Genomic DNA, 20,238 nt, shown 5'->3' on the forward strand with positions numbered 1-20,238 from the left:
CAAGGCAACACGCCGTAAAAACAGTGGTCTTTTCTTCAGAAATAAGTCATGTTTTGCCATATCACTCTTCAAGTCATACTGCAAAATGTTTACCAGCTACAGGACTTACACATATGGTACTTGTGTCATCCTGAAACTGAGAAGTTGGTGCATGACAGTGTTCACACCATGCCACCCCGAGGGCCGCAGGACAGAGGTCTGATATGGGGGTCGCGGGCTGATTTGGAGTCTGACATGTAATAACCTGAACCGTTTACCACGACATAAAATTGTAGAATGTAACTATTTGCAAGTGAATGGAATAGTTTTTCACCTTGTTTGTAGGACATTGTGACGGGAAAGCAGACATTTATACAAAAAATCGAGGAAAATTATAGCGAGTGATTGGGTCTAAGTTAAGCTAAATTGTAAGTTGAACAGTGTGTTCAAACATAGACTGTGCATGTTGCAAAGAGAATGTGCAAAGAGATTAACGAGAGACCCTTAACAGTGTTGGTATTATCATCTTGCCAACAATGCTATACAGAGTGACTCCCACAGTTCACGGTTGTGTAACCGAGTGTTTGCCCCCGTGAAGATTTTCATCAACGCACGCTTGTCCTGAGAAGCGGCTAACATGTCTTGTGGTCAGGTTCGCTGACTTGTAGATCGATGTTCGTGAAGTATGCCTCAAGAAAAGATGTGCCATCCTTTGAAACAGATTGAAGCATTCATAAAATATTATATTTTTTATTTAAAACAATGTTCCCGTCGGAACTCGAGATTATATACTGTTGCCACCTTGGATTAACTGGAACGTCCGAGTGTACCGATATATTCCACGCATGACTGCATTCGACAGACGCCATGAATGAAGCTTTACGTTCGGTTGATGAGACGACGAGCTGAGTTTAATCATCACACCTATCATTCTACTTCACTACACTTTCCTAAGCACGTTAACGTATCACTGGACAGTGGACGTTAAAACAACACAATATCACAGGGCAGTTTCGTGGGACTCATAAGGGGATGGCAGATGTATGTGGTTCCATAAGGACAGGAAGAAACACATGAAGAGTTCTATTTATCTATTTGGATAGATAGTCCCTCGTTCTTCTCAGCAGCATCCGTCAGCATCACTTGTTCATACGACGGCGGGTTGATGGCATCTGCAATGTTAACAAGATTCACTTTCATACTGGACGAGACGATGTACGTTTAGGTTTAGAACCTCCCTCTCAAAGCACAAATTTTGAACTTTCATTGCTTTAATGTTTTTAACGCGCGTTGAACCACTAGTTTGTGCACGTATTGGGCAGATGTACGTTGGCTGCAGTCGTATTCAGGGTGTTTGCTGAAACATTATTGTTTTTCGGGCACATCTTATCTCAAACGTTAGAAGGGAGATAGGATGATTGATAAATTGTATTATTGAAAACAAAGTGTAGATGATGGAAGGCTTGGTTATAATCTTCCCTTTAGCAATACCAACAAAACAAATGGGCACACATTGACCTCGGTTCGTTGAACTCATTTTATGGATATGTAGTCTGCTTCATATAAGGTGGAAAGCTGAAAACTATGTATTTGATTGGCAATGAAATGACTGAGTCACAAGCTTTAAAGTGACTGTCGATTTCCTTTTGTTCAGTTTATTGTTATAATATGTATAAATGCATGACGTATTGACCCTGCACTACTGACCTGCACATGACTCCAGCAATGATGTGTACGGTGGTGGTGGTGACGTCATCACCGCAGATGACGTCAGTGATGACAGGCCAGCTTCTGTAAGGTTTTCAGTTAAGTGCTTGCCGCTGCGTTCCTTTTCAGGACAATGACTGTAGATGTAAAACAGTATTGTGACATAAAGACAGACAAGTTAGCAAACGACCGACTAGTCATTGGCACCATACTTTGTTTTGGAGAAGATGGGCAAATGACACTTTGTTGGTGTTGATAAAATGGAACACACAATTGTAGAGTAACGTATCCCTGACAATCCCTGAACACAGCGCGACTGCTGAGTATCAGGCTTGGTTTCACGTTCATGTGTACCTTAGTATAACAGTTCAACCACGGCCTGACAACTGTGAGAGTGAGTGAGTGAGTGAGTGGGTTAGTGAGTGGGTGAGTGAGTGAGTCAGTGATTGGGTGAGTGAGTGCGTTAGTGGGTGTGTGAGTGAGTGGGTGAGTGAGTGCGTGAGTGTATTGAGTGAGTGGGTGAGTGAGTGAGTGAGTGGTTGAGTAGTTGGGTGAGTGAGTGAGTGAGTGAGTGAGTGAGTGCGTTAGTGGGTGTGTGAGTGAGTGGGTGAGTGAGTGAGTGAGTAAGTGAGTGAGTGTATTGAGTAAGTGGGTGAGTGGGTGAGTGAGTGAGTGAGTGAGTGAGTGAGTGAGTGAGTGGGTGAGAGGTGGCTGAGTGAGTTAGTTGGGTTGTACGTGGGTTAATCAAGTCAACGGTCATAAATGGATTTCACACCCTATGTCCAAAAGGGGACATTAGCTAATGTTTACTTATTGTTTCTGGTCATCGTTAGAAGAACAGGTCACATTACAGCCACTATCTATATTATACATATAGTGTATACTTACCCGTTGAGCTCGTTGACCCAGTGTATCCATAAAACTGGCAATAAGATGGCATCCAACAACCAACAGATGCCCAAAGCACCCATTGTCAGCATGTAACAAAAACCAGTGTAGTAATGCCCCAGGTAGAAATGATGAAAACCTGCAAACATTATACATACAGAATAACGTGAATTGATCAAGGAGACTCATGAAGTGTCTACCTTGTTTGTTTTGCAACTCCCCAGCCAGCAATGTTCCAGCTATACGGTGGTGATCAATAAATAACTGATCACATGGAGCAGTCGTTGTTGCACAGACAACGTTCCGTGCCGGCGCCGTCGCTGTACAATAACACCGAAACTGACAATCAGTCTGGTTACTCGGCTATACCAGAACAAGTTCCCCCAGCAGCCGCTTTCTACAACGAGGATGCAATGGAAGGTACTGACACATCCTGCAAACAGTGGACGTATCACAGGTGATTATATGCTTGCTACCTCAGCTCTGTTCGAGCAAGTCATAGACTTCAGGGTGCTGAGTCTGGGCGAATCTGATCACTTTCCTATTATTTGTGAATTGAATATTGACACTAAGCTTATGGACATAGCCGGTGACATGTTACTGACACCCTACCCAATGGACGTTTGGAGAGATAGCTGCCAAATATATCACTGATGATGTTTCAAAATCACTGATTAAGGACATTGATGCTGAAATTTATAAGGATAATGATAACACCGTCAATAAGATATCCCAACTTTTCGAGCGGGCAGCAGCTTCAATGAGCAGACGACAAGGGTCACGTGACTCTATATCCGCCCGACAGCCCGCGTGGTGGAACATGCAGTGTGAGGCAGCCAAGCGTGAACAGTATCGGGCCTGAGACAAATTTAGATTGACTGACGCTTCACTTGATTTGCAAATTTATAAACAAAGGAAGCGAATATTTAAATCAGTGTTTCAAGATCATAAATCGGCTTTTCGGCAAGGAATCAGAGATTATAGTATTCGTGATAACCCTGATGAACTGTGGAAATCTATTAAATCATTTAAAAAGACCAACTCGTCTTCTACAGGTTGCAAAGTCAGTGGCACCGAATGGTTTTAATTACTTTAAACAGTTACTGTATACAGGCAAACCACCTCGATTACTATAGATAAAATTAATCAACATTTATACGAGCATGATCCACATTGTAACAATTGCAATGAAGGACTACCTGATCAACTTAATAGAGGCATAACTCTTCTGGAAGTTACAGAGATAATCTGTTACCTTAAATGCCATACAGTTGCCGGTGGCGATGGAAGTACATCGGAAGTACTTAAACATTCTTCATTTCAAATATCTCCGATACCTATGAATTTGTTTAATGAAATAATGAAAACTGGGAATTTCCCGATTGATTGGTGCAAGGCAATCATATGCCCTCTTCATAAAAAAAGGCACTTTATCTGATCCAAACAACTACAGAGGGTTCTCTCTGTTTCCAGTGATTGGAAAGATTGTCACCAAAATATTGAACTAGAGACTCCAAAATTGGTCTCAGGAAAATAATGGTATTCATGAAAATCAAGCTGGATTCAGGAAAGGTTATTCGGCGGCGGACAACATGTCTTCTCTTTTTGGGATGAGTAGAATCTACCTCTCTACATCAACAGCTGGCAGGGTACATGCTTTCTTCATAGACTTCTCAAAAGCTTTTGATTGCGTAAATCACACTTTACTTTGGCATCGACTTATTAGCTATGGAATACATGGACATATTTTAACTGTTTTAAGAAATATGTATTCAAAAGTACAGACTTGTGTACGGACAGATCAAGGTCTCACAGACTTTTATCAGCGCTGGGTTCATGCTCGCCAAGGATATATGATCAGCCCGCTTTTGTTGTCTTTTCACATCAACGAATTGGTTACTGAGATGACATCTTCAAACTGTAGAGGCATTTTCATATCTGAAGAATATGCTAATATATGTTCATTTCTCCATGGTGATGATGTCGCTAACTCTGCAGAATCCGCAGGCAAACTCCAAGAACAAATAAATTGCGTTAGCAACTTCTGTGAAAATGGGGTATGTACCTAAATATACAAAAATCGAAGATTGTTGTATTCCGAAATGGTGCATATCTAGGGCAGTATGAAAAATGATATAACAGGGGCTCTCAGATCGAAACCGTCTCCTTTTATAAATATCTTGGTCTTTATTTTACACCTAAACTGGTTTGGACGAGATAGGTGTTGGCAAAGCAGGCGGAGAAAGTATGCTCACACATATACAGACTGCACTCTATGTGTCGTGGCTTACCAATTACGACAGTACTAAAGATTTTTGATATCATGGTTCTGCCCATCCTAACATACGGCTCCGAACTATGGGAGATACGAAGTCGTGGATCAAACTGAGAGGATTCAGACTAAGTATATAAAAAGAATTCCGTATCTGCCTCTGAGTGCTTGTAATGATGCTGTTCTTGGAGAAAGTGGTCGACCTCTATTATTCCTGACCTATGTAACAAAATGTGTAAAATATTGGGCTAAACTAGTCACTATGAATAATGGCCGACTTCCGAAGCAAACGTATCTAATGCTGTTTGGATTGGACTGCGTAGACAGAACTTCCTGGGCCACTAAAATAAAACACAGCTTATTCCAGTTTGGCTTTGCTTATGCCTGGATTATGCAAGATGTTGGAAATGTTTATCTTTTATGTCTCAGTTTAAGCAACGTGTATCTGAGTATAACATTCCACGATGGCATTCATCAATTTCATCAAATCCAAAGCTGGCATATTCAACCTACAAATCAGTTTTACAGACCGAAGTATATCTTCCACACGTCGACTCTACACTATTGAAACAAGCGCTGTCAAGATTTAGATGTGGCTGTCATCAGTTGATGATCGAAATGGGCAGCCGCAAACGCATCGATATCCAGAATGTAGCTTGTGTAGATATTGTCTGCGATTAAATATTACTCTAGTGGAAAATGAATATCATTTTGCACTTGTATGCCCTGCTTTTAATGATTTAAGATATCGATACATTGATCCTAAATACTTTGTAAATCCGTCACTGGAATCCTTTGTTCATCTGATGTCATCTAATCATAAATCTACAATTGTACAACTATCGCAATTCTTATGGAATGCAATGAAGTTGAATAAGTCACTTTATCAGTAATTGTATTTGTGTAATGTTATGTTCTATGGGCCTGTGGCCTCTAACTTGAAATAAAAGGTGTTACACAAAAAAGGAATGCAAGGGAAGGCGACATTACATTGCTGGTATCCCCACACAGAGTGGGCGAGTCTACAGTGAGTGAGTGAGTGAGTGAGTGAGTGAGTGTCTGACTACTGCCTCACCTAGTAAGCCAAAGGGTGGAAACCACAGCAGATAGGCATCTCCCAGGTACTTCGTCCCTCGTCGCTCTGGATGCCGAACTTCAAGATTGGCGTTTTCTACCAGCCACGGAACGCGAATCAGATCCACCACATACCCAACTCCAAACAGTCCCCCAGTACACAGATACAGTCTTCCAAATTTTGGCCTTCCCAGGTAAAAGTGATGGGCACCCAGCAACCCCAGGAAGATGGCCAGTAAATACGCCACTGATGTTTTCTTTAACTCCACTGACTGGGGACGGGCATCTGTTCCGGTTATGCCTGGATAGGACTTCATTGCGGGAGTTGTCGGTGATCCTGGTTCAGACTAATGATGTGTTCTTTACAAGTAATCAGTGGGGAAGAATCATAGCATAGGGTAGGGTAGACACAGACTGTTGGCTTCACTTGTACATCTCACAATCATCTCTTCACAGTGATATCTATCTGCAAAGAAAGACCCGAAGAGTTACACTTGCAAATAAAAAGATGAATTTGAATTGATAATAAAATGTCCCATGGCATCCATGTACATGAAATATGAAACCATTAAACGCAGACCAAGATTGCACTATGAACAACACTACGACCAAAAGCATAATCTAGTTAGATAACATAGGCCTACTATGTTTTCAACGTAGAGCTAGGTGACCCTTAGACTTAACCACCATGTACATGGAATATGAAACCATTAAACGCAGACCAAGATTGCACTATGTTACATTATATTACATGATGGGTGTCTGGTTATTACAACTATTCCAAAGCTTACAGTAACCTGAACGGTCTTACGTTTCCAAACAACATAGACAATCTCAATCTATCAGCTGTTGATGCTGGCCACCACGTTGTATCGACATCTCAAGTATAAGCAGCCTTAAGCCTTATTGGCGTACAATATGTCTTTGTGGCGTACAATATGTCTTTGTGGCGTACAATATGTCTTTGTGGCGTACAATATGTCTTTGTGACGTACAATATGTCTTTGTGACGTACAATATGTCTTTGTGACGTACAATATGTCTTTGTGGCGTACAGTATGTCTTTGTGGCATACAATATGTCTTTTTGACGTACAATATGTCTTTGTGACGTACAATATGTCTTTGTGACGTACAATATGTCTTTGTGACGTACAATATGTCTTTGTGGCGTACAGTATGTCTTTGTGGCATACAGTATGTCTTTGTGACGTACAATATGTCTTTGTGGCGTACAATATGTCTTTGTGACGTACAAGATGTCTTAAAGGTAGAACTTTATCATAGTTGGAACGGAGTTCTGTCAGTAAATGAACAACACTACGACCAAAAGCATAATCTAGTTAGATAACATAGGCCTACTGTGTTTTCAACGTAGAGCTAGGTGACCCTTAGATTTAACCACCTAAATTAAATTTGGAATCCAACTCTATTTTGAAAACAAAATATCTTTATCTCCTTTCTACAATGACTAATTAAACACGTTAATGTTTACGTTAGAGTGAAGCTGCATGGCTGGAGTGAAATGTGTTCAGTAGATTGTCGATTTGAATTGAGCAATCCTCACCCTACTTCACTCATATACGAGTATATAAGAGACATTGAAAGTTTGTGGCACGGCTGCCTCCTTAGCCAACAGGAAGTGGTCACCCGTACAGAAAAATAAGCAAAAATATATACATACCACGCCTACTGTGAATACTGCAGTAAATGAAAACTGAAATTAGTAGTCTATGTTTGTAAATAACATTATTTAAAAATGTCTACAGACTTTTCCTGAGAAAGAAGATTTTTTTCTAATATTGAATTACGATTACGATTACGTGCTATTGTTAATTCAACTGTTTCAATGAGAGCTGGTTATTGTGATTTGAAACCTCCGATTGATCAATCAAGATCGACTATTTCTCAAATTCATGGTAGGATTATGTTGTATCAATGTTAAGTTAACCTAAGTTATATTATTAGGTTCAGTTCATCGTACTGTATTTATATTCATGGTAAGATTACACATCAAGTTCATATAGATGTCGTACAAGGCAGATCGTATACTATCTGATTCATCTATAGGCGGCCTACTTTTCACAATGAAAGTCAGTTTGTATTTTGTGTATAGACAGACGCGTTTTGTCAGAGCATGCTACAGGTGCATACCTATCTATTTTGTAGCCGTCATTGAAATACATGTGTAAGGTATTTGAATCGACGCATGGACATGCCCGTACACAATATCACGCGTACCTTTTGACAGTTAGTATTCTATGCAGCCAGGTAGTGTAGGAACGGGTTGTAGTGCATGTACAATCTACGCTAACCTCCTACCCCCAACAACCAACACGTGGGATTGTATATATACACTGGACAGATCAGATACACACTGGACAACCACCACACCACAGTCACTGACTCTAGATTGCCATTGCTCGCTGTGGCACTTCAACAAATCCACTCGCGTCCATGACCTACTCTCACTTTCAAACACAATATGAGGGTAAATCTTAAGCTAAAACGAGTTACATGGTAATATACGTACTTTAAATGTGTCTTTTCTGAAGTTGAAACACTGTTAAGCAATCAGTGAAACTTGGAGATGTATTGAATAGATATAAATGGATATACTATAATATATATATATATACACTACATACTTAATTGTATCTTGATACTGTATGTATGTTTATTTATCTGGTGTTGTAATAGTTCCTCTTGTACAACGAGTGAGTGGGTTAAAGAGCATAAACAAGTTGAATTGTTAGGTTCTAGTAGAATTGTTGCCTCTGATATCCCGTAAAAAGACAAACTTAAGGAAACATCTGTTTGATCGGTACACAGCCATCAGTGCTTATTGATCTATCACATACACCGTCCGTGATCCTGACTACTGTGGTGACTATAAATACATCACACTAGCATACATCGACAAGGCAAGGCAAGGCAATGGTAATTCAAGTTAATACAAATTTCAAACTTGAAGCACTTTCGTGAACATTTACTTCTAATTTATGTAATATAACAGAGTTTTTCTTCAATTTAATTATCATGAATATGAACATGAAAATGTTGATATGACAGTCTAGTTTTTATGGTCATAATGAATGTAAATATTATTCATTGAAGACACAATGAAAACACATATTCCTGATGACAGATGTGTGATCACTATGGGAACATGTTTCACGAATGGTACAATTTGACATACATAAGTACAATATTAGTTAGTATTGAAACCAATTTCAGAAACTAAGTGTAATAATAAAGATTGCTTTTATACTGCGATGGAAACAGGAGAATGTTGACATTTGCTTGTAAATAATACACAACCCTGAGAAACACGTCCCTGGCGTTACGGCTGAAGCAACACCTGAGCATCTACCTCCCTGTACTTGAAACATGGTTAGCCAATACGTAATAAACTTTAACAGCAAATTATTTCAAATATATGCTAACATTTACAAGATGAACACGTCCACCTGACTACTGACCTGGATGTACGTTTGGTTTGATCAAGGAATACTCCATGATAGAAAGGATAGGTCCGCATAGTATGTCACTCCGCCTTCCAGCGGAAACTTATATACAAGATTGTTTTACTAAAAAATACCTAGCTAACATTGTAAAGGCAGAGTCTCCTCGTCCTCGCTATTGTGAGAACAAAACGAAAGCATTCACCGTGACGAAGGCGCTCGCTCGGCTGTAACCTTTTCTCCATGCTAGGGGCTGACGGAAAGGAGAATGGGGAGCGAGAGTCGGGTCACGTTGTCTGTATGTAATCGTATAGGTATGTCACTTGGGTTTGCCGTGTCTCCACAATAGAGTTATAGTCTACACACAAATGGAGGCCTTAACTTGATACTGGGGCCCACAGATCGCTTCAGTATTTGATATCACTTCACCACAGATGCAGCCTCGTGAAAGATGTGGCAGCGACACAGTGGTCAGCCTGGAGGGGCCGCCTGTGTCACGCGTGTAGACCATCGGTTGTCGTGTTAGCTAGGAATCTCCTGTTCGATACCTAAACTTTATCATCTTGTACGACGGTCTTTCTTGATACTTCAATTCCTTCCGCACGCTCTTTGTAGGGTAGTGGTTAATCCATTCGCTTACCATGCCGGAGGGCAGGGTTCAATTTCCCCCATGGTAGCAGTGTGTTACCCATCTGTTGTGTCCCTCATGGTAGCAGTGTGTAACCCATCTGTTGTGTCCCTCATGGTAGCAGTGTGTTACCCATCTGTTGTGTCCCTCATGGTAGCAGTGTGTAACCCATCTGTTGTGTCCATTATGGTAGCAGTGTGTAACCCATCTGTTGTGTCCCTCATGGTAGCAGTGTGTAACCCATCTGTTGTGTCCCTCATGGTAGCAGTGTGTAACCCATCTGTTGTGTCCCTCATGGTAGCAGTGTGTTACCCATCTGTTGTGTCCCTCATGGTAGCAGTGTGTAACCCATCTGTTGTGTCCATTATGGTAGCAGTGTGTAACCCATCTGTTGTGTCCCTCATGGTAGCAGTGTGTAACCCATCTGTTGTGTCCCTCATGGTAGCAGTGTGTTACCCATCTGTTGTGTCCCTCATGGTAGCAGTGTGTAACCCATCTGTTGTGTCCATTATGGTAGCAGTGTGTAACCCATCTGTTGTGTCCCTCATGGTAGCAGTGTGTTACCCATCCGTTGTGTCCCTCATGGTAGCAGTGTGTAACTCATCTGTTGTGTCCCTCGTGGTAGCAGTGTGTAACCCATCTGTTGTGTCCCTCATGGTAGCGGTGTGTTACCCATCTGTTGTGTCCCTCATGGTAGCAGTGTGTAACCCATCTGTTGTGTCCCTCATGGTAGCAGTGTGTAACCCATCTGTTGTGTCCCTCATGGTAGCAGTGTGTAACTCATCTGTTGTGTCCCTCATGGTAGCAGTGTGTAACCCATCTGTTGTGTCCCTCATGGTAGCAGTGTGTAACCCATCTGTTGTGTCCCTCATGGTAGCAGTGTGTAACCCATCTGTTGTGTCCCTCATGGTAGCGGTGTGTTACCCATCTGTTGTGTCCCTCATGGTAGCAGTGTGTAACTCATCTGTTGTGTCCCTCATGGTAGCAGTGTGTTACCCATCTGTTGTGTCCCTCATGGTAGCAGTGTGTAACCCATCTGTTGTGTCCCTCATGGTAGCAGTGTGTAACCCATCTGTTGTGTCCCTCATGGTAGCAGTGTGTAACCCATCTGTTGTGTCCCTCATGGTAGCAGTGTGTAACTCATCTGTTGTGTCCCTCATGGTAGCAGTGTGTAACTCATCTGTTGTGTCCCTCATGGTAGCAGTGTGTAACTCATCTGTTGTGTCCCTCATGGTAGCAGTGTGTAACCCATCTGTTGTGTCCCTCATGGTGATGATGTTGGACTCGTGCTAATGGCGCCGGAAATCTATTTTCACCCATACACACGTGATGCGTCCCTCAACTACCCTTAACGTGCATTCTTCCCTGCCTTTCACGTGTGTAATTCTCTACTTTTCACATGTGGATTTCACTACCTTTCACGTGTGTGCTTCAAACTCATACACGCGTGTACTTCACTTCCCTTCACGTGCGTACTTCACTTCAATTCACGTGTGTACTTCACTTCCCTTCATGTGTGTGCTTCACTACTCTTCACGTGTGTAATTCACTTCCCTTCATGTGTGTGCTTCACTACTCTTCACGTGTGTAATTCACTACCTTTCACGTGTGTACTTCACTACCTTGCACGTGTATACTTCACTACCCTTCACGTGTGTACTTCACTTCCCTTCACGTGTATACTTCACTACCCTTCACGTGTGTACTTCACTTCCCTTCATGTGTGTGCTTCACTACCCTTCACGTATGTAATTCACTACCTTTCACGTGCGTACTTCACACTCATTCACGTGTCTACCTCACTACAGTCCACGTTTGTGTTTCACTACCCCCCACGTGTGTACTTTACTTCCCTTCACGTGTGTACTTCACTAACTTTTCACGTGTGTACTTCACTACCCTTCACGTGTGTACTTCACTTCCCTTCACGTGTGTACTTCACTACCCTTCACGTGTGTACTTCCCTACCTTTCACGAGTGTACTTCACTTCCCTTCACGTGTGTACTTCACTACCCTTCACGCGTGTACTTCGCTACCTTTCACGTGTGTACTTCACTTCCCTTCACGTGTGTACTTCGCTACCTTTCACGTGTGTACTTCACTTCCCTTCACGTGTGTACTTCACTAACTTTCACCTGTGTACTTCGCAACCTTTCACGTGTGTACTTCACTACCCTTCACGTACGTACTTCACTACCCTTCACGTATGTACTTCACTACCCTTCCGACCAGTGAAGATTCCGGGGTAGAATTGGTCTTCAGCAACCCATGCTTGCCGTAAAAGGCGACTATGCTTGTCGTTAAAGGCGAATAATGGGATCGGGTGGTCAGGCTTGCTGGCTTGGTTGATGCATGTCATCGATCCCAATTGCGTGGATCGATGCTTATGATATCAATCACTGCATTGTCTGGTCCAGACTCGATTATTTACAGACCGCCGTCATATAGCTGGAATATTGCTGAGTGCGGCGTTAAACAACAAACCAACCAACCAGCCAACCAACCACTACCCTTCCCGTATGTACGTCACTACCATTCACGTGTGTACGTCACTTCCCGTCACGTGTGTACTTCACTACTCTTCACGTGTGTACTTCACTACCGTTCACGCTGATATTACCCATAACAGATATCACTTCGGCTTAAGCTACTGCTACAGTTTGACAATATGTAATCTCTCCATAATGTTAGAAAATTGCAACATTTACTCATTTATATTATTTCTTTGAATTGCGTTTATAAATATGCTCTATATATAATCTCTGTTAACCGTTAATACGTCTACATGTCTATGTATGTGTGTTCTCTTTTTTAGCTCAACGAATGAAAGTTATTGCTATCTAAAAAGAACACATAGCAGGCTTTTAATTTATAACATTTATATCAAACAATTAGCTGATTAATTACGAAAAGTTTCCTAACTTAGTACATACGACTAATTTATTTGGATAACGCGACCACAGTTAATTACAGTGCTATAGAAGAAACGTGATTCATGTGAAAAGCGAAAATCGGATTATATTAACGAATTTTAAGTACGTGTTGTCATACGCCGCGAGTTGATACCTAATGCAACGGCATCGTATTGTGATCACGAGGTGAACGTTTCAATGACTTGGTGGCGTTGCTAAACAACCTTTGTCCCCCTTTAAGGAGACCAAGCCACGTGATGCATCAGCCCTACTTGTATTTCATGATGCTCCAGTGGAAAATTCAGAAAACCCACATTACCTATGTTCGTGTTTTGTCACGGGCCACGGGATTTCAATTACATTAACAAAGACATTTTATTCTTCCCCTGATATTGAGTGGTCCATATCACCGCACATGTATTGAAAATTTCTTTCACTCCTTCCTCAAACGGTGTAGAAAGTTGTTGACAAGATATAAATATACATGAAATTCAACAGATGGCAATAAATTTGATCCTTCCACTAACAGCAAGCACTGCCTGAGTATGTCAGTATGTTGAAGAGCAATCACTGCCTGAGTATGTCAGTATGTTGAAGAGCAAGCACCGCCTGAGTATGTCAGTATGTTGAAGAGCAAGCACCGTCTAAGTATGTCAGTATGTTGAAGAGCAAGCAACGCCTGAGTATGTCAGTATGTTGAAGAGCAAGCACCGCCTCAGTATGTCAGTATGTTGAAGAGCAAGCACCGTCTAAGTATGTCAGTATGTTGAAGAGCAAGCACCGCCTGAGTATGTCAGTATGTTGAAGAGCAAGCCTCGCCTGAGTGTGTCAGTATGTTGAAGAGCAATCACTGCCTAACTATGTCAGTATGTTGAAGAGCAAGCACCGCCTGAGTATGTCAGTATGTTGAAGAGCAAGCACCGCCTGAGTATGTCAGTATGTCGAAGAGCAAGCACCGCCTGAGTATGTCAGTATGTTGAAGAGCAAGCACCGCCTGAGTATGTCAGTATGTTGAAGAGCAAGCACCGCCTGAGTATGTCAGTATGTTGAAGAGCAAGCACCGCCTGAGTATGTCAGTATGTTGAAGAGCAAGCACCGCCTGAGTATGTCAGTATGTTGAAGAGCAAGCACCGCCTGAGTATGTCAGTATGTTGAAGAGCAAGCACCGCCTCAGTATGTCAGTATGTTGAAGAGCAAGCACCGCCTGAGTATGTCAGTATGTTGAAGAGCAAGCACCGCCTGAGTATGTCAGTATGTTGAAGAGCAAGCACCGCCTGAGTATGTCAGTATGTTGAAGAGCAAGCACCGCCTGAGTATGTCAGTATGTTGAAGAGCAAACACCGCCTGAGTATGTCAGTATGTTGAAGAGCAAACACCGCCTGAGTATGTCAGTATGTTGAAGAGCAAGCACCGCCTGAGTATGTCAGTATGTTGAAGAGCAAGCACCGCCTGAGTATGTCAGTATGTTGAAGAGCAAGCACCGCCTGAGTATGTCAGTATGTTGAAGAGCAAGCACCGCCTGAGTATGTCAGTATGTTGAAGATCAAGCACCGCCTGAGTATGTCAGTATGTTGAAGAGCAAGCACCGCCTGAGTATGTCAGTATGTTGAAGAGCAAGCACCGCCTCAGTATGTCAGTATGTTGAAGAGCAAGCACCGCCTCAGTATGTCAGTATGTTGAAGAGCAAGCACCGCCTCAGTATGTCAGTATGTTGAAGAGCAAGCACCGCCTCAGTATGTCAGTATGTTGAAGAGCAAGCACCGCCTGAGTATGTCAGTATGTTGAAGAGCAAGCACTGCCTGAGTATGTCAGTATGTTGAAGAGCAAGCAGTATGTTGCAGTAAGCAATATTCCAGCTATAGCACTGTGGCCTGTAAATAACGAGTATTGACATGAAAAAGTAGTAACTGAAGGCGGGAGCATCTTTCAACGCCATCAGCTCGCTCTGTTTTCAAACTGATGTGTTGATGTACGACAAGTAATGGTTCATGTATTTGTGTCTATCTGTGGGCGCGTGTGCCAGGGCCATGATGCGTCCTCTCTAGGTGGAGATGTTGCTATTAAGGAACGCCACGTGATATAGCAATTTCACTTACACCACTCTTCAGTAAGTCGTAAGTAGAACATATATGTATTTAGAGTGGAGACATTGGAGAGTAAGTAGAACATATATGTATGTATAGTGGAGACACTGGAGAGTAAGTAGAACATATATTATGTATAGTGGAGACACTGGAGAGTAAGTAGAACATATATTATGTATAGTGGAGACACTGGAGAGTGAGTAGAACATATATGTATGTATAGTGGAGACACTGGAGAGTAAGTAGAACATATATGTATGTATAGTGGAGACACTGGAGAGTAAGTAGAACATATATGTATGTATAGTGGAGACACTGGAGAGTAAGTAGAAAATATATGTATGTATCTATAGTGGAGACACTGGAGAGTAAGTAGAACATATATGTATGTATAGTGGAGACATTTGAGAGTAAGTAGAACATATATGTATGTATAGTGGAGACACTCGAGAGTAAGTAGAACATATATGTATGTATAGTGGAGACATTGGAGAGTAAGTAGAACATATATGTATGTATAGTGGAGACATTGGAGAGTAAGTAGAACAAATATGTATGTATAGTGGAGACACTGGAGAGTAAGTAGAACAAATATGTATGTGTAGTGGAGACATGGAGAGTAAGTAGAACATATATGTATGTATAGTGGAGACACTGGAGAGTGAGTAGAACATATATGTATGTATAGTGGAGACACTGGAGAGTAAGTAGAACAAATATGTATGTATAGTGGAGACACTGGAGAGTAAGTAGAACATATATGTATGTGTAGTAGAGACACTGACGAGTAAGTAGAACATATATGTATGTATAGTGGAGACACTGGAGAGTAAGTAGAACAAATATGTATGTGTAGTGGAGACATTGGAGAGTAAGTAGAACAAATATGTATGTGTAGTGGAGACATGGAGAGTAAGTAGAACATATATGTATGTATAGTGGAGACATTGGAGAGTAAGTAGAACAAATATGTATGTATAGTGGAGACACTGGGGAGTAAGTAGAACATATATGTATGTATAGTGGAGACACTGGAGAGTAAGTAGAACATATATGTATGTGTAGTAGAGACACTGACGAGTAAGTAGAACATATATGTATGTATAGTGGAGACATTGGAGAGTAAGTAGAACATATATGTATGTATAGTGGAGACACTGGAGAGTAAGTAGAACATATATGTATGTGTAGTGGAGACACTGGAGAGTAAGTAGAACATATATATATGTATAGTGGAGACACTGGAGAGTAAGTAGAACATATATGTATGTGTAATAGAGACACTGACGAGTAAGTAGAACAAATATGTATGTGTAGTGGAGACACTGGAGAGTAAGTAGAACATATATGTATGTAGAGTGGAGACACTGGAGAGTAAGTAGAACATATATGTAGGTATAGTGGAGACACTGGAGAGTAAGTAGAACATATATGTATGTATAGTGGAGACACTGGTGAGTAAGTAGAACATATATGTATGTATAGTGGAGACACTGGAGAGTAAGTAGAACATATATGTATGTGTAGTAGAGACACTGACGAATAAGTAGAACATATATGTATGTATAGTGGAGACATTGGAGAGTAAGTAGAACATATATGTATGTGTAGTAGAGACACTGACGAGTAAGTAGAACATATATGTATGTATAGTGGAGACATTGGAGAGTAAGTAGAACATATATGTATGTAGAGTGGAGACACTGGAGAGTAAGTAGAACATATATGTATGTATAGTGGAGACACTGGAGAGTAAGTAGAACAAATATGTATGTGTAGTGGAGACACTGGAGAGTAAGTAGAACAAATATGTATGTGTAGTTGAGACACTGGAGAGTAAGTAGAACATATATGTATTTAGAGTGGAGACACTGGGGAGTAAGTAGAACAAATATGTATGTAGAGTGGAGACACTGGAGAGTAAGTAGAACATATATGTATGTATAGTGGAGACACTGGAGAGTAAGTAGAACATATATGTATGTAGAGTGGAGACACTGGAAAGTAAGTAGAACAAATATGTATGTATAGTGGAGACACTGGAGAGTAAGTAGAATATATATGTATGTGTAGTAGAGACACTGACGAGTAAGTAGAACATATATGTATGTATAGTGGAGACATTGGAGAGTAAGTAGAACATATATGTATGTGTAGTGGAGACACTGGAGAGTAAGTAGAACATATATGTATGTGTAGTGGAGACACTGGAGAGTAAGTAGAACATATATGTATGTATAGTGGAGACACTGGAAAGTAAGTAGAACATATATGTATGTGTAGTAGAGACACTGACGAGTAAGTAGAACATATATGTATGTATAGTGGAGACATTGGAGAGTAAGTAGAACATATATGTATGTGTAGTAGAGACACTGACGAGTAAGTAGAACATATATGTATGTATAGTGGAGACACTGGAGAGTAAGTAGAACATATATGTATGTGTAGTGGAGACACTGGAGAGTAAGTAGAACAAATATGTATGTGTAGTGGAGACACTGGAGAGTAAGTAAAACAAATATGTATGTGTAGTGGAGACACTGGAGAGTAAGTAGAACATATATGTATGTATAGTGGAGACATTGGAGAGTAAGTAGAACATATATGTATGTAGAGTGGAGACACTTGGGAGTAAGTAGAACATATATGTATGTATAGTGGGGACACTGGAGAGTATGTAGAACATATATGTATGTATAGTGGAGACACTGGGGAGTAAGTAGAACATATATGTATGTATAGTGGAGACACTGGAGAGTAAGTAGAACAAATATGTATGTGTAGTGGAGACACTGGAGAGTAAGTAGAACATATATGTATTTAGAGTGGAGACACTGGAGAGTAAGTAGAACATATATGTATGTATAGTGGAGACACTGGAGAGTAAGTAGAACATATATGTATGTGTAGTGGAGACATTAGAGAGTGAGTAGAACATATATGTATGTATAGTGGAGACACTGGAGAGTAAGTAGAACATATATGTATGTGTAGTGGAGACATTAGAGAGTGAGTAGAACATATATGTATGTATAGTGGAGACACTCGAGAGTAAGTAGAACATATATGTATGTATAGTGGAGACACTGGAGAGTAAGTAGAACAAATATGTATGTGTAGTGGAGACACTGGAGAGTAAGTAGAACATATATGTATTTAGAGTGGAGACACTGGGGAGTAAGTAGAACAAATATGTATGTAGAGTGGAGACACTGGAGAGTAAGTAGAACATATATGTATGTATAGTGGAGACACTGGAGAGTAAGTAGAACATATATGTATGTATAGTGGAGACACTGGAAAGTAAGTAGAACAAATATGTATGTATAGTGGAGACACTGGAGAGTAAGTAGAACATATATGTATGTGTAGTAGAGACACTGACGAGTAAGTAGAATATATATGTATGTATAGTGGAGACATTGGAGAGTAAGTAGAACATATATGTATGTGTAGTGGAGACACTGGAGAGTAAGTAGAACATATATGTATGTGTAGTGGAGACACTGGAGAGTAAGTAGAACATATATGTATGTATAGTGGAGACACTGGAGAGTAAGTAGAACATATATGTATGTGTAGTAGAGACACTGACGAATAAGTAGAACATATATGTATGTATAGTGGAGACATTGGAGAGTAAGTAGAACATATATGTATGTGTAGTAGAGACACTGACGAGTAAGTAGAACATATATGTATGTATAGTGGAGACACTGGAGAGTAAGTAGAACATATATGTATGTGTGGTGGAGACACTGGAGAGTAAGTGGAACATATATGTATGTATAGTGGAGACACTGGAGAGTAAGTAGAACATATATGTATGTATAGTGGAGACACTGGAGAGTAAGTAGAACATATATGTATTTAGAGTGGAGACACTGGAGAGTGAGTAGAACATATATGTATGTAGAGTGGAGACACTGGAGAGTAAGTAGAACATATATGTATGTATAGTGGAGACACTGGAGAGTAAGTAGAACAAATATGTATGTGTAGTGGAGACATTGGAGAGTAAGTAGAACATATATGTATGTATAGTGGAGACACTGGAGAGTAAGTAGAACATATATGTATTTAGAGTGGAGACACGGGGAGAAAGTAGAACATATATGTATGTAGAGTGGAGACACTGGAGAGTAAGTAGAACATATATGTATGTAGAGTGGAGACACTGGTGAGTAAGTAGAACATATATGTATGTATAGTGGAGACACTGGAGAGTGAGTAGAACATATATGTATGTATAGTGGAGACACTGGAGAGTGAGTAGAACATATATGTATGTATAGTGGAGACACTGGAGAGTAAGTAGAACATATATGTATGTATAGTGGAGACACTGGAGAGTGAGTAGAACATATATGTATGTAGAGTGGAGACACTGGAGGGTAAGTAGAACATATATGTATGTATAGTGGAGACACTGGGGAGAAAGTATTGACATCATGAGCATCAATTTACAAACTTGGAATACGCTGACATGCATCAACCAAGTCAGCGAGCCTGACCATACGATTCCGTTCGTCGCCTCTTACAATAAATATTGGTTGCCGAAGACCAAATCTAACCTGGATCTTCACGGATGAGTAGTAGTAGGGGTAGTAAGCAAGAAGTTATAGAATGTGGACAGAAAACTATGTAATAATGTACACGTATTATGTTCACATGATGCTAAGAGTGCCAACCTTGTATTCCTGTTATCTCTCATGCGCAACTTACCTGTCTACCCTGGGAGTTGGGACGCGCGGTACATTGGTCAAAAACACATTTGGAGAAATAAGCGTGGGCACTTTTCATTAGTCATGTGTCACCGTGTGATTAATTATACTGATACAAGTAGCGGGACCACCGTACTCATTGTGCTAATCCCTTGTTAACACTAATCCCCCTGTAATCCCCTTCAGGGTTAAACCGATCGTGGTAATGGCAGATTCAGGATTGTTGGCCAGGGTACAAGCTGGGAAATTATGTCCGACAGATGCTAATGTTTACAGGTATGTAGGCCCTGAACTCAGTTATTTAAGAATTGACCTTCACTTTGTGTGAGTTCATTGGAGTATGAACCTTCATAGAGTGAGGGCCAAACTGTATGAACGTCAGAGCTTGCGACGACGTTCATACAATGTTTGGCCCTCACTCTATGAAGGTTCATACTCCAATGATCACACACAAAGTGAAAGTCAATTCTTATAATTTTTTTATCACAATTTCTTACCCCAAA

General features: G+C 40.8%; 1 protein-coding gene across 1 annotated transcript; it reads right to left on the bottom strand.

Annotated features, from left to right (window-relative positions):
• Positions 1-727: 727 nt before the first annotated feature.
• LOC139461018 (uncharacterized) lies at positions 728-9,591 on the bottom strand. Its single transcript, XM_071242499.1, has 5 exons — positions 9,402-9,591; positions 5,922-6,386; positions 2,575-2,713; positions 1,687-1,823; positions 728-1,151 (listed from the first exon to the last, which is right to left on the bottom strand). The coding sequence occupies exons 2-5, from the start codon at positions 6,235-6,237 to the stop codon at positions 1,063-1,065; spliced, it is 681 nt and encodes a 226-aa protein (XP_071098600.1). The 5' UTR covers positions 6,238-6,386; positions 9,402-9,591; the 3' UTR covers positions 728-1,062.
• Positions 9,592-20,238: the final 10,647 nt, after the last annotated feature.

Source organism: Haliotis cracherodii, unplaced genomic scaffold (genome assembly GCF_022045235.1).
Source record: "Haliotis cracherodii isolate W230 unplaced genomic scaffold, xgHalCrac1.p SCAF_14, whole genome shotgun sequence".
NCBI classification, from domain to species: domain Eukaryota; kingdom Metazoa; phylum Mollusca; class Gastropoda; order Lepetellida; family Haliotidae; genus Haliotis; species Haliotis cracherodii.

What these genes read in the sequence shown, in the direction of transcription:
- LOC139461018 (XM_071242499.1), bottom strand. Translation starts at nt 6,237, where the DNA reads ATGAAGTCCTATCCAGGCATAACCGGAACAGATGCCCGTCCCCAGTCA. An exon ending in TCCACCCTTTGGCTTACTAG is followed by an intron (nt 2,714 to 5,921) that starts GTGAGGCAGTAG and finishes TAATGTTTGCAG; the next exon opens with GTTTTCATCATTTCTACCTG. An exon ending in ATTGCTGGAGTCATGTGCAG is followed by an intron (nt 1,152 to 1,686) that starts GTCAGTAGTGCA and finishes TTAACATTGCAG; the next exon opens with ATGCCATCAACCCGCCGTCG.